A 15,751-nucleotide genomic window follows, 5' to 3' on the forward strand; every position below is an offset into this window, starting at 1 on the left:
CTATCCTACCCCATTCTTACCCTATTCTCCAAAGCTGAACATCATGATGCTTTAAAAAAATCTGGGACAACTGCCCCCATATTTACTTTTATAAAAACACATCGTTATACTCATAGAACATTTTCTTTATTTCTTCTTTAATTTCCACTTTTTTGGTTACATAGAAAGCACTCCATTCCTAAAACCAAACAAGATGACTTTGAGGTCTGGAGTCTTGGGGATCACAGTACAGGCTGAGTTGGTGATTCTAAGCAAAAATTCAGCTGCAAAACAAGACAAACAAAATCCAAAACTGAACAAAGACCAGTTCCTAGGAAGTAACCTTCACATTTAAAACAAACAGCTAGCTATCAGAGTATCAAGAAAGAAAAGAAAGTGTTCTAGTTTGATTATTTTCTCTTTTGGATGGCCACTGTAGGGCAAGAGACTTGTTTCAGCTGGTGTCTTTCCACTAAAGAATTTTCCAGGGCTCACTGAACATAGTGTCAAAGCCTAGGAATATGCCCAAACTCTCCTCACAGACTTCTCCTCACCCATTCATTCCCACAGACAAAAGAGACTGATGCTGAGAACACACACAATCTAGATCATGGGCTTGTTCATTTTACTACCTAGCTGTAAGTAGTAGAGTAAGCTGGTGAAAGGAATCATGGACTGGGAAATGTGTATATTTATATACATGATAAGCTCCCTTCCATTTCTCTCTGACTACTTGAAAACATTGCATCTCTGTGAATATATTTAGGTGTCAATGACTAGGTAGGTTGCTCATATTTTATTCAAAAATGTCTTTTGAAACATCTTCCCTGTTTTGTTAAGTCCCCCTTTCTCCCACCCCCCTTATCCTCCTCCCTCCCACCCCAGCCTCTATATTCACAAGTTAATAGATTAGTAACAATATTAGTAAGAATAGTAACAACAACAACAACCAACAACATTAATAATATTAGTCCCCTATATTGGTATAGCACTTTATGATCTACAAAAGCGCTTTCACATCCACTATCTCATCTGTGCCACAATGCATCAGTCAGCAGGCACATAGGCCTTAACTGTGCAAGGAAAAGAGATCAAATGGTATAAGTGGTGAAGAAAGGGGAAGAAAAGGCTAGGAGTGAGGAATGCTGGAACTGTGAAGTTTTTTTTTTTGTTGTTTTTTTTTTGTTGTTTTTGTTTTTTTTTTTAAGTAGTGGAAGGGAAGGCTGAACCAAAAAATGAATTTAAAAAGTAATTAAAAATTGAGATTTATGTTTAGTGTGTGATATCAAAGAATGGCTATCTTCAGATTATATGTAGATAGCCTAAATTAGTTGTTTCTACACATTGGTTCAGTTTTACCTGGTATTATATATATTTAATCATTGGAAAAAAATTTCGTCAATCTGAGATACCATTTTTTAAAAACTGACATTGGCATTGCAAGTTCAACATTTAAAGAACACTAAAGCCATGTTGTGAGTGCACTTTTGACAAAACTGGAATAAAACATTTAGGAAACTACTTAAATAAAAGCAATCTATGTATTTCATTTATTATTAGTGTCAATTTTATAGCTATTTTATAATTTATCCCAGGCTATTATAAAATATATAAAACTGAGATATAAAGTATCAGCAATATAACTTTGCACTTTAAATTCTTTTCCGCTACAGATTTTGCTTTGGAAAACAAACTTTCAAAGCAGCTGTTTATTTCCTTGTACAAGGTTCTGTAAATGTGTATACTCTGTCCCTGATGGACTTAGCTGTTGTGACCTTCAAGCTTTTCCAACATTTTAATCCTTAGATGATGGAACAAACACATCTTTATTGTGCCTTGTTTAACTGTTCATATTTCCACACAGGATAGTAGAATTTAAAACATTAAAAGAATGTATGTATGGATGTGTGTATGTGTATATATATATTTAATAATCATGAATGAGCTTTAAACTGTGGGGTGAATCTGTGAGATGAAGTAAGAAAATTTGGCACAATTCAAACATTATCCTTTGTTTTGGTAAACTGTATAACACAACATATTTTTCCACTGTGATCTATAGGTGCTATCCACAAAAGTGGGGGTGGTTAATAGCAAGAATCACTGGAATGTTTCTAGTAAATTAACAGGGAAAAGTCCCCCAAATACTCACAACCAAATGTTGATATAGAAGTAAAACTATATACAGTACAGTTACGTATTTGTAGTTTGGCACAATGTTTGCCATTTTCTTCCTTGTGAGCAAACAGTGCATAAACTACCCGTGCAACTGTATGACTTTTAAAGTCTTTTACACAGAACATCAGATTAAAGTTTGATTTCAAAGACTTATTCCCACAATTTAAAATTCCTTTCCTCAAGCACTTACAGGTCAACATACATACCACAAAGCTTATTTTGAAAGAAAGAAAACACAAACATCAAATGTCTTTCTGGAAAATGTGAGTCTCTTCTTCAAATACAGGTAAAACCCCAAATGCTGTTTCTGCTTTTAGGAGATTGTAGTTGGAATCCCTGCAGAAAAATCAAAGAATTTATGCCATCATAGTAAGTTTTAGTGTATGTCCCACGAAGGGATCATACCCTGTAAATATAGTAACACCATACTAGATGTTGTATGATGCAGAAAGGTCGAGAAAGCACTCCTAATTGTCATGTGCTGACAACCAATGCTCTTTTGTTTAAATGATCTTGGCTTTTTGTCTACATGACTTTTTGAATATGTTGTTCAGAATCTGTCTTTATTGCAAAGCCCTTCCATTCCAAAAATCATTTAAGAGCATGTTTTAGTTCTATTTTCTTAATAAGCAAAAATTAACGCAGGATAGAAGAAAAATGTAGCCTTTGTTAGACCTTATCCCTTGCTAAGCCACAATAAAATTGACCAATATTTTGGGTGGCTTAAAGGTACAGGGATTTCCATGCATTTTTTCTTTTCTTTTTAATTTGAAAAAAGAGGAGAATGGGAAAGAGTCTCTCATGCAAAACTTCTGCTTTCAAGAGGGAAAAATGAGGACCTCTAGGCTCAGCAGGTAGTGGGAAAGCCAAGGGCGCATCTCAGCTCAGCCGTTTGGTGCAGTATTACCTCAGTTTTTCAAAAGTTGTCCCAGCCTCATCCTTGTGGACTTGTTCTCGTTCCACGCGCTTCCCCTTATATTTCTCATCTCGCAAGCCCTTGGAGCTGGATTTGTGACGATATAATTTTTTGTGTGTTGGTCCATTATTGCCTAAAGTGTTCATGTTACTGTACTTTTTATCGAAGAAGGCAGATCGGGAGTCCTCACTGGAACCAGGCATATCTGCATGACCAGGATCACCAACTGTTGCTTTCCCATTGCTTTTGCTCACAGCTTTGACTGACCTGTGATTCTTAGTAGCTCCTGAAGACCCATTATTAATCTTTTTCTTAGATTCTTGTGGTGTCCCAGCCAGTATTTTGAGGGTTTTTAATTTTAGGCTATTGGACTCAGGGGAGTAGAATGTGTTGGACTCCCCTTGGTGCTCCATGGGTTCCCAAAGGGGCTCCATGGAGGCCATCATGAATCTCTGCACATCTGCCATACCAGAGGCAATATTGGACAAGATATATGAAGGCTCTTGAAATTCTCGTTGGTCATCATCCAGAAGGTTGTTAGTATTAGTGACTACACTCATGTCATTCCAGCCTGGCTTGCTGTCTTTTCCCAAAGCCCAATCTCCAGAAAGTCCCTTCTGACACGGTATCTTCATAGGGGCAACAGGACCACCATGTTGAATACATTCAGTCAGTGTCTTTGCATTGGAGGATGTATTATTGGGCTGGCCCCCACTAAGGCTGATCCCAATTTGCATTTTCTCTCCATTGACAGCAGCCACATATTTCCCTTTCTTTGTTGATTTAGGAACCTGGCGGGAGGTTTTGCTAGGTGGCTTTTCAACCCCTTTGTTGCTGGCTTTTGGCGATTTTTTCCTGCTATTTTTCTGAGAACTTTGGCTTACAGCCCCACTCTTGCCAGGTGAAGTTTTCTTTCTTGATTTTGACACTTTGTTGTTGGTACTAATTTGCCCAGCTGACTCATCAAATGTTGACAGGCAAGGGTTTTTTTGGAGCAGGCCAACAGAGTCCTCATCATTGAACATATGGAACTGAAACTGATGGTTATTTAATGTAAAGCCATCATCTGCTTGAACCTGTTGTGCAAGGGTACTACAGTCCCACTTGATTTTTTCCATGCTGCTCAACGATCCCAGGACACCTTCTTGGAATCCTTTCATTGCTCCTAGTGTTTTGATACTCTCACATCTGGTACTCTGAGGAGAAAGACTGGGGGTGTCCGGTGGAGACATTTCTGAGAGGGAAGAGTGGCGAAACTTGTCAGGGGTGAAGTTGGATATGTCGAGGAGGTCAGTGGACTCCTTTAGTGGTGCTATCTCATCGATGCTCTGCTGGATCACCAGTTTGGGGCTGCAGTGGGCCAGGAAGTCATCATTGATATCATCATCACCATCCTTTTCACAGGATTTCAAGCTTAAGGAACAATAATTGCTTGAACTAACAGAAAGAGGAGTCATCGAATCAAAGGTAAAGAGCCGGCCATCATCATCTGTACTGAATGGGCACTGCTGGAAAGGAAAGCAGATCTCTCCATTATTAAAGTGACACAATTGATACAAATCATCAGGTGGGAGATGTGAGTCCTGCACAGAGGCATACAGAACCTTGTTGCAACCACTGCCACCACTATTGAGGCAGACAGGACTATATGTTATAGCTGTGAGGTTATTCTCCATGGAGACAACTGGGGAAGCGTCAAAGTCACTAGATTGGTTTGTGGCTATCTCCCTTGAGACTTCAGTCATGAACTCCTGGGAGCCAGATGTATCCTTTTCAGGCCACAAACTTCCATAGTTGCTTGTTTCCATTTTGAAGTTTTGAGATGATTGTTGCAGCTGAGAATCAGAAGACGAGGATAGCACACAGTCCTGAGCAGACTGGAGAGGTACAAATGCTTTTTCCGTTTGAGCGAGGCTGCCTTCATTTTGTTCTGCAGAATGGTTGGTGAAATATGAGATACTAGTATTATTTGACAAGTCAGAAGCATCTAACAGTGTTTGCAGATACCCTCCAGGAATAACAGGTATATTAGTGGCAACATTAGCAGATGATAGAGGCATTTCAGAAGAGCAGGTGGTTGGTAAGAAAGTGGAATTCTTAACAACTTTTGTCTCGTGAAATTCAGACATATGGGAACTGTTTGAGGTTCCAGGAGTGACTTCATTTTTTAAATTAGCCTTGGAGGATGGGTCTTCTGAGACAGGGCTCATTTGAACAATTGGTTTGTTTTCTTGTCCAGTTTTGATTTTTTTGGATTTTAACCTAGCTTCACTTTTAAATTTAATTTTGTTAAGCACTTTCCTCTCTGGCCCCTTGAACTCTGTATCTTGAGCTTTGACTTTCACTGAGTCGGGGACTATGAGGCTACGTAAATGTGATCCATTGGCACAGCTTGGAGCAGCAAGAGGTGCTGATTTCGGTGTACCTTTTAAACCTCCTTCTTCTTTGCGATTACTAGCTTGTTTCTGATCACTGCAGAATGAAGCCTGCTTACTATTTGCTGAAGTTTCCATGGATTGGATCCTTTGAATCCTGTGTCTATTGCCAAGCTTAGATTTTCGTTTACGCGCAGGAGGCAGGAATGACACCTCAAAGCTACCTGGTTCAAAGCTTTGCTTTTGGCATAAGGGTGTTTTGACGGAGTCTGTGTTGCTGTTTTTCTGCTTTTTCTTCTTTTGCCAGAATCCCTTCAAAGGTGATAACTTGGCATACTTATTGAGCTGATTCTCACTCAGATTTACTGTTGTCTCACTGGCATCTACCTTACTTAGCTTCACCAACATGTTCTTCTCACCTTTAAAGCGATTGATAATGATATATTTAATAATAACAGGGGGCTCCTTACGTGTTACCTTTCTTCTCTTTTTGGGACACCATTCATCATCATCTTCTTCTTTGGAACCACCTGGAGACCATTCCTTTCTCTCATTTACTTTTTCCCCCTCTAGTGAGTCAACATCATATAGATAATCTTCACTGTATCTGACTTTTCTCTTGGCTCGCAGCCCATAGTTCTGCTGGGAGGATGAGCTTCCAGAGTTAGTGTCCCGAGCCATATAGCGGCTACAGTCTTTGATCTCCCCCATGGCATCATAGGAGACCTCAATGAAGGAACTGTCATCACTGAAATTCCCTGATGTCTCCAGGGAATTAGTAAGATGGTCGGGCTTTAGGTTCTTAAATTGCTCTACCTCAAGACTACTACATGGTTTATTGTTCAATGCAGGCTTTTCTCCATTATCTTTTTCATCTTTTTTTCTCTATACTTTTGTCTTCATGTACTTCCTCTTTGTCTTTCTTCTTGTCCAAGTTTTTATCTTCTTCTCCCCAGATGATGCTCACATCAGGAACTTTGAATTGAGAAAGATCACTGCTCTGCTTGAGGAGTCCACTCTTAGATTCCCGCTTGGGACACGTAGTAAAGACACTGGGAAAAAAATTGAATTGGGCATCTTCCTGCATCAGAAGAGTGGTCTTGTCTCGAACGTTGTCCTGAAAGGACTCATATCGAATTTTGAGGGAGCAGACATCACTTCCCAGGGTTGACTCATCGTCATCAAACATATAGTTCTCCACATCTTCTTCAGAGAAAAGGTTAACTGATAGTTCATTCTTGGAACAGAGGTCAAGTAGCTCAATCTTACTCTCACTAATAAAAGTCTCAAAGTAACCCCAATCCTGATTGGAATTTGCCAGCAAAGCTTCTTCTGTATTGCACTTATCTAATAGTAATGCCTCATAATAACTTTTCTGAGTTGGATCTTCCAAGTCGATGTCAGGTTTCTCAGATTCTCGTCTATCTCCTGCCCTTGATTTATGCAGGGGGAAGCCTAACAGCTGGTCTGAAAGCAGCTGCTCTCCATATTTGATGTTTTCCCCAGCATTAATGCATTGAATCCCTATGTCAGAGACTGCACAGGTTTCATAATCTCGATTTAGATCACTGACTTTCAGACTGATCCCTGGTTCAGGATCTACTGCTTCTTTTGATTCCATAAAGCAACCTAAGCAAGTCCGGCTTGGTTGCATGAGGCAGTCTCCATTCAGTGCTGACATGCCTGCAGGTTCCATTATGGCAAATGGAGCTTTCTCACACTCATTGGGCAGTGACCATGTGTTCAGGCCCTTTGCAGCTCCAGATGTGAGGGAGATGGCATTCACAGAAGCACTATTAGCAGAATGATCAGGTGCTTCAATCAGGGCCAAAGGAGATGGAGGGCTCTGCATACACGGCTTCTTAGATGGCAGAGGAAGAAGACCCCTGGGAAACATTGGGGGGTCTTTTTGTACCACTGGTATAGGCTGGATTGGAGTAGTAGCTTCTAGAGCTATGAATGACTTCATTGCCACATCCTGGTCCTCTGAGTCTAGAGAAAAAGGGGTAAAAAGGCAAGAATAAGGTTAAGGCTCTTAGATGATATTCAAGTCTCTTTTCCTTGATTAGTTTCTAATATGTGGGCATCATAAATAAACTAAGCCTCTGTCTCTCTAGCTTTATGAATTACCAACTAAACATTAGAAAAATAATTACAATTTAATACTGAACATTTATATATGTGAAAAATAATAATTATTTTTTCAGCCCAGGAAAAGGTAGAGCAGAGCCCCCATCAGAAATGAGGAAAGAACTGGACTGATTGGTCAATTGTTAGTCAGAGTTTTCAGAGGGGAAAATGCACAGGGGGCCATTCATGATCTGCACTATGAGACACATACCCATACTTGAAAACTTATATTAGAGAAGTTCCTAGTGAAACTACAAATGTCTCACATCAGAACATACTTATAATTGACTAGTAATTTTGATGAATTTCATTTAACAAATGAATATGACAGAGCAAGGGACTTTATCTGAGATCTTTCAGAGATTCTTCTAGTTCGGTTTAAAGATCTGGTAGAATAAAGTTTAGATTTACATCAACTTCAGATACATTTTGGATTCAACCTGTCTCAGGCTTCTGTATACTCAAAATCTACATTAATAAGAAAAGACTACCAGAAAAGAGAATGTATATTATCATTAAACTCTCTTACCATTTTCTTTGACCCCATTAATCAGACTGTTTTCTCCATTGGCTGAGGCAGCAATAACTTTATCTTGTTGGTTATCCATGAATGTAGCCTCTTACTGTTTCATTCCAATTCAAATGTTGTCCAACCTGTACATTTCAAATATATAGTGTCAGTCATTCAGTTTGTCTTATTTTGTATTTTACATGTTATTTCAGCTATAGGGTTTGTAAAATGCTCACTGGGATCTGGTTTCTAGTCTGGCTCCATTACTTCTGTTTTTGTTTAATATTTTATACCTACTACATAAGGGACTTATTTCCTATTAACATCCATATTATACAAAACTGAAGCAGGATAAAGCAAAAAATGTACAAAATTAGCCTAATTATAGTTGCTCAATTAGGAAAAATGCAAATAAAGTCTAGGATAATTTTAAATAATGTGTGTATATGTGGAAATTAATTTTGTTTACTTTGTTTCTACTTTACATGTCCAGATGTTTTTTTTAAGACAAAGCAATTCATCATGCCCCACCCTGCTTTACTGCCTCTCTAATTCCCAGCCTCATTTAAAATATATGTGTATCTATATTTGTATCTGTACCTATATCCATATCTATAATTATATATCACATTTATTTTCTCTTTGTCTTAAATTTTGATTTCTAAAGTTGAAAGAGGTAGAAGACACCTTAATTTCTTGACTTACATGACTTCAATAGAATTTTAACAAACATTTCTCTTAAAACACATCAAGATTTTTAAAATGTGACCATAAGTAAGATCTAGGTTTTATAAAAAGAAACGCTTAATTTTTTCCCACTTGCTTAGATATTAGGTATATTGAAAATGATGGATGAGTCCATTTGAATGACTACCATGTGCCACTATCACATCCAGAAATCCCTATTAATTTTAGCTAACTTCTATCCCTAACCACTAGTCCTAGTCAAGTTTGTATCCTTTGTTTAAAAGCACACACTAAGGCTATGTGCCATCACATATCTGTAATCTCAGCACTCAGGAAGCAGAGGTTAAGTGCAAGGTTAGTCTGGTCTACATAGTAAGACCCTGACTCAAAAGCAAAGCAAAAGAAAATGGCCTGTACCACTTCTCTGGGACATTCCTTTCATGAGATACCAGGTATACCCATTACTTCCAATCTCACAGGCCTGCCTGGCTGACTCTGGGACTTCCTTTTCTGGTGCCCACCAGGTAGAACCACCCATTCCCATCCTATATACCTGTCTTGTTCCTCCAGGACTTCTTTTACCCTTGTAGTTAGGTAGGCCTATTCTTCCCCACTTCATAAGATATATGGCTTCTCTGGGAGCACCCTTTTCTGTATCATCAGTTGAATCTGCTTCTTTCAATCCTATAGCTTCAACTAGCTCATCTGGAATATTCTTTCCCTGTCTTGCTAGGTGGTACCTGCTCCTTTGTGAGCTGCCCAACATGATTGCAGGAAATGGAATTCTGGTACTCTGTAGGAGCAGCTAGTGCTCTTAACTACTGTGCTAGCTATCTAGTCCATACATAATAGTTTAAGTACAATAAATATACTTAAATTATCAATCATACAATCTTTAAAATATTAATAATGAAAGCATAAAAATGATCAGAAAGAGACTTGAAAGCAGTGGTTCCCAAATTGTAGATTGCTACCCTTTTATGGGGGATCCAATGACCCTTGCACAGGGTTCACCTAAGACCATCAGAATATACAGATATTTATAATTCATAACAGTAGAATTATATTATGAAGTAGCAACAAAAATAATTTTATGGTTGGCGGGTGTCACCAGAACATGAGGTATTAAGGGTTGCAGCATTATGAGGGTTGAGAACCACCAAATCTCCTTTTTAAAAAATCCACTTATTTTTACTTTTTTCTTTTAGTTTGAGATTCTAATGTAATTACATCATTTTCCCCTTCCATTTCCTCCTTCCAAACACTTCCATACTCCCTTCCTTGTTCTTTTTTAAAATTCATGGTCTCTTTTTTTTCATTAATTGTTATATGTGTATATATATATTCCTAAATATGCTCAGTCTGTATAATGTTATTTATTTATATATGTTTTCAGGGCTGAATATTTAGTATTGGCATGAAAGCAGAAGGGAGTATGGGGGTCGGTGTTGAGACCCTCATGGGAGCTTTCAGGTGTGCAGACAGAGCACCAGATCTGTTCAAATCCCTGGAAGAAGAGCTGGTTGTTGGTGAGATCCAGTGTAGGTGGTGTCTGCTTAGCTTCATTCTTCTTCACCTAGTTCTGGTAAGTCTTTTATGCTGCCTTGAGGCCCCATTGTGGGCAATATTCTCCTTGAAAGTGTGCCGTGCATTCATGGGTACCCAATTCATAATGTATTGCTGCACCATGTATACTTGGTCTAATACTCGAAGGCTTTCATGAATGAATTCTTTCACCAGGAAGAAATCTTCCACCACTGGAGATTCCCATCCTTGTTACATTCTTGGCTTTGATTGTCAAAACCATGAGTCAGCTTGTGGCCCAGGATGATACCAATGCCAACAAAGTGCAAGGCATTGGGTGAAGAGTGGGTACAGAATAGTGCCTACAGAATTCTGACTGAAAACACAATCTTGTTTTTTTGTGGGTGGAGTCATACTCCACTGTTGGGGACTTTACTGAGGTGGTTGGCTGTGACTCTTCTTAAGAAGTTATAAAAGCACAGTATTCTCAAAGTGTAGCCATGGAACTATGGTGCAATCACCAAACACTTTGTCAAGCTCCTTAGGGTCCATGATGAAGTTGGGATAGTCTATAATGTAGTAGATGGCATTTGCCTTCTTCTTGGCCAAATTATAGATGTCTTTATCCATTTATTTTAGGGTGCTCAGGCTCTCTTCAAATGCTTTTTTGATCTCTAAGATCACCTCACTGGCTACGTATTTGCTGTCTTCAGTGAAGTTCACTTTCACAAACATGGAGCCCAGGGCAAAGCCCAAGTCGTTTTCTGTGTCACAGAAAGCTTCTATCGAGGGAGGTAGGTCTTCTCTGACCTATATGTGACCTCCATGAACTCATCATCATCCTGAGAGCACCAATCCAAGAAGGAGCTTGTTTTCTGTACCAGCTTCCACATCACGTAGTTGTTCAGCAGGCATCTGTTGGTGTTGTTGATAAGGGTAGAGACTTGTCCCAGGTATTCTTTGCTGTTGACTACTATGGGCTCAGATTCATTGATCTCTACCAGGTTAAAAATTGGTGTTGAGAAAGGGTAACCAGTTGACAGGAGGTGCCAACATCTGCAGCTCAGCTGCTGTGACTTTCCTGGCATGTCTCCTGGGGGATATCGTTATTGGCTAGCACTTGTTTCAAAGTCTAGGATCTGCTGCATCTGGGTTTACATGCAGTCCTCATTCCCACTGCTCAGCAGCTTTCCTGATGGACCATATAGTTCAGATATATTATCAGCATCTTCTTATTTTCCATTTGTTCAGGCCTGTAAGAGGACAAGGCCAGGCTGGACTGGTTTACTTGGATTTGCTGTTGGATTTCTTGGAGTTCACACTGACATAGATAGAAAAGAGTGAAGTTTGGTAGTGGTGTGTGATCACCTGCAGCATGTCCTTGAAATTGTTCCAAGCCTAGGGCCTGGTATTCCATCTCCAAGCTTTTTAATAAGTTCCATTGAACTTGGCCTGGAGTAACTCAATTCTCATTTTATTCTTATGTCTATGGTAGTACACTTGAGCCTTTCTCTCTGCCTCCCTCATGCTGGCAGTGGAACATTTGAGCAGGTGCTTTATGATGATTTGGTTGTATTTGCAGAGGTTGCTAAAGGTCCTCCAATGTGAGTGGTCATCAGGTACAGGATTGGCTTTAATGCAGGACCCACAGACATAGCTGAAGAAGTCCTAGCAGGGATTTACAGTAGGATCCATGGAGTTTAAGATGGAACTGATCACTGAGATGTAGGCCTTGCTCAGACATACTGGCATCATTTGTCCAGCACTGGATGTCTAGGGCTGGCAGTCAGGCCATTAGCTCTGCTGCCAGGAAGGACATCAGAATCACCAGCTGTTTCTCCACTGGGATCTGTGCCACCTAGCACTTCTGGTTGCACTGGGAACTGTGGAAGTTCACCTGCAAGGCATGTCACCCTTAGAAAGTGAGTCCATCAGGTCCTCCTTGTCCAGTGTGGACTGCTTGTCAGTTAACACCATAGCTTATAGGCTCTGCACCAAGACTCTGGCTGTACATCTCTTTGAGCCCAGGCTCTGACTACATTACACTGCTGGAGCCTGGGCTCCCAACTCAGAGCAGATGCTGCCACAGCATTCCTACTGCTTTTTTCCTTCCATTTGTCTGTAAAATCCCCTGTGGTAGTATGGGTACTGGACTCATTTAAATGGGTAGGCACCATCTTATGATTGTATCAACAAAAAAAAGAAACCTTTTCTTTCTTTGAGGCATCACAAGGTAATTTAAGAGCTGACAGGCTCCCTCAAGCTCAAGGCCTTTTATCTTTATATTTAACTTTCCTCTTCCTACTCCTCCTCTTCCTCCTCCCCCTTCTCCAATCTTCTACCTTCTCTGTCTGTTTTGGAGTATACTGTCCAGGTTTATGAGAATGTTGAATTACATATTCACGTTGTAGGTCTAAGCAATCTCGTATATCAAATTTCATAGTGCAGACCCATGAATGGGAAACTGACTTGGCCCTTGTAGGTGACATTTTATCTTTAAACCGTTACCTATACCCTCCCAGGTCTTTAAACTTAAAGTCTTCTAGTCTGACTCTTTTTTTTACACTTTTAAAATATTTATCACAGAAGTACTTGCTCTTGGTGATTTCTCCCATTGCCCCACAGTTGGGCACCACTTGACCTGAACAAGGGTCTCATCATTCCTTAGTTGCCTGTAATTCTTTGTGTAAGGTCTAGGCCTCATGGGTTTTCCCAGTCCAATTTGGCATATTTATTGTTATTTTTTTTATTCAGCTCATGTTTAGCCAGTCATGTAAGTGAGATTTTTATGGGTATAGATTGTGACATTCCTAGGAGACACAATCTCACAGAAAATTTCCTGATCCTCTGGCTATTACAATCTTTCCACACCCTATTCTCCAATAATCCATGAGCCTTAGATGTGGGAGTGTTTTTAGATATATGTATTGGGCTTGGGGGTCCACAACTCTGAATTTTGATTGGTTGTAGTTTTCTGTAATGTTCTCCCTCTGTTGAAATAATTTTTCTTGACAAGAGGTGAAGACTACCCTTCTCTGTGAATATAAGGACAAATGTTTATAGATTGTTGTTAAGAATTTTATGCTGCTTTAGTAAAGTAATGGTTGTAGGTCCTCTTCTTAGGTATTCCTCCAAGATTCATGATTTCACTATCACTGAGCAGTTGGCTAGGATTCCAGTACCAGGCTTTGAGTTAAATTAGAGAGTGGTTGGTTACCGTCAATATATGTGTGCCACTAATATACCTGTAGGTATATTAGTTATCATGCCATGCTGATTGTTGTAATTCAGAGGCTGGTAGGACTGCTGGTTGCTTCCCTTCTTTGGATGCTTACATTGTGCCTTCTGATACCATGCAAACCATAAAAAGGGGACATTCAAGTCAATTCCAGATCAGGGGCTCCTGGGCCCAGTTTCTGATATATATGGTATCTTCAGCAATAGGATTTACCTTCCATGTATGGGGTTGACCAATGGCAACAGCCATAGGGTATTTTTTTGTGAGTCTCTTGGACAGTCCTGTCCAAAAACTCAAAAGAAGGCTTTTTACCTTTGGTATTGGGGTTTTTGTTAGGTGGTCTTTGGCTCTTAGAGAGAGTCTGTCAGCCCAGATGAGAAATGTTTATTTAAACTATATGCTATATATGTATATTTTATATAGAATTACATGAATTATAGGTTTTTAGATGCATAGTAAATAGCATGATGCCTTATGACTTTTTCAGACATCCTTGGTGTTTATTTAATCCTCCCTCCTCTCCTTCTTTTGCATTTACTTCCATTTTCCCCTCCTGGTTTCTATATATCTCAAAAAATCAAGCAGTAGCATGTTATCTCACAATAAATATTTCAAAATTTTAAGATGCAACCAAAGCCTATATAAAAGAAGTGATACTCTATGATAAATGGAATACAATTTATGATTATCTAAGTAACATTAGACAAGCTCCTTCCGCTCTCTGGTCTTATGAGCTACAAAAAAGAGAAAATGAGTTAAAGTATATCTAAGAGTTGATCTAGCTCTAAATAATTCACATTCACTTTTAAAAATGGGTGCATGTGAAGAAATTTTCATTTGTACTTGGTGTGATATTGAGATGAGACAGGTATATATACCTCAGGGAATTCTTTATTCTCTTCCATTGTATGTCTTTGTCTACATCCCTTTAATTTTTATAATTCACACATTCATTCTGCTAAATATAGCATGTAGAGTGCTATTCCTGGTAACAGGGCTTAGAATATTCTACCCACCTCCATTTTGGGCAACTATCAGTCAAGTTGGGCTGGAGAGGCTCTTTGAAGAGGATCCTGATAAAAAATGATGGTGCTTACATTTTGTCCTAGCTCAACATGTGAGCCTTCTTCTTCTTTTTTTTTTTTTGGCTTTTCGAGACAGGGTTTCTCTGTGTAGCCCTGGCTGTCCTGGAACTCACTCTGTAGACCAGGCTGGCCTCGAACTCAGAAATCCACCTGCCTCTGCCTTCCAAGTGCTGGGATTAAAGGCATGCGCCACCACTGCCCGGCAACATGTGAGCCTTCTAACTTTATCATGTCCTTTCTCCTCTAGACCTATCTGCACCATCTTTGTGACATTAAAAAGTAGACCACATTTGTAAGACCAGAAATCAATATGAAAGTAGATAAAAATGAATTGCCTATGTTAAAAGGCTATACAAAGGCTAGAGAGTAAAATATTCACTAAGATCTGAATAAGAAATAGAAGGAACAGGAGAACTTATGGGAATCAGTATAGGAAGTAGTTTTTACTTCTAGATGTTTATATTGTATGTAGCTAAACTTTACTGGGATAGCCTAGAGTTTTATTTTCTCTCAGGTTCAAAAAATGATATGGTCCAATCATGGTTTGTCAGATGGTTCTTTCTGAAAAGAATCCCTTCTTGACTGTAGACCCACCCATACAGGTAGTATAATAGCACATTGAAACAAACCAACGTGTGTGTGTGTGTGTGTGTGTGTGTAAGTTGGTGTGTCCCTGGAAGGACCTCATCATTGAGTATGGTACTTTATGGGAATGAGTTTATATAAGATACAATCAGAGTGACTCTGTTGCCAGGCAGCACTAAGGTACATTTAAAGCCTGAGTTCAATACCTTTAGGGTGAATTTTTTAAAAAACTCTTTTTTTTTTCTCCATATGGTTTCTAATCTCTTTTTATAATACTGATATTTCTTGTTAATAACATTTTTAAATTCTTTTCAGAAGGATCTTGAAAGATAATTTAATCCCAAATTACCCACTTTACAGTTGGAAGCTGACTGGAGCCAGGGATTCATTTAATCTCAAAGTGCTAAAATGAAGCCAACTATTTAGTAAAACCAAGTTGAAACATCATTGGAAAAATTTTGGAGTGAGAAGAAGGACTAAAGACAACATTACAAGTACAAAATGTTGTGGGTTTTCAGTGATTGTTGGAACACAGTCCAAGAA

At 39.1% G+C, this 15,751-nt stretch overlaps 1 protein-coding gene across 1 annotated transcript in view; it reads right to left on the reverse strand.

The window, feature by feature from the left end:
- Positions 1-868: 868 nt before the first annotated feature.
- The window catches only part of Nexmif (neurite extension and migration factor), a 117,213-nt gene continuing 102,330 nt past the window's right edge, over positions 869-15,751 (reverse strand). The window contains 4 exon segments of the mRNA XM_076918233.1: positions 869-2,493; positions 3,065-6,330; positions 6,332-7,440; positions 8,108-8,232. Of these exon segments, the coding sequence (XP_076774348.1) occupies positions 2,400-2,493; positions 3,065-6,330; positions 6,332-7,440; positions 8,108-8,186 (4,548 nt within the window). The 5' untranslated portion in view covers positions 8,187-8,232 and the 3' untranslated portion in view covers positions 869-2,399.

This window comes from Arvicanthis niloticus, chromosome X (genome assembly GCF_011762505.2).
Source record: "Arvicanthis niloticus isolate mArvNil1 chromosome X, mArvNil1.pat.X, whole genome shotgun sequence".
Taxonomy (NCBI): Eukaryota; Metazoa; Chordata; class Mammalia; order Rodentia; family Muridae; genus Arvicanthis; species Arvicanthis niloticus.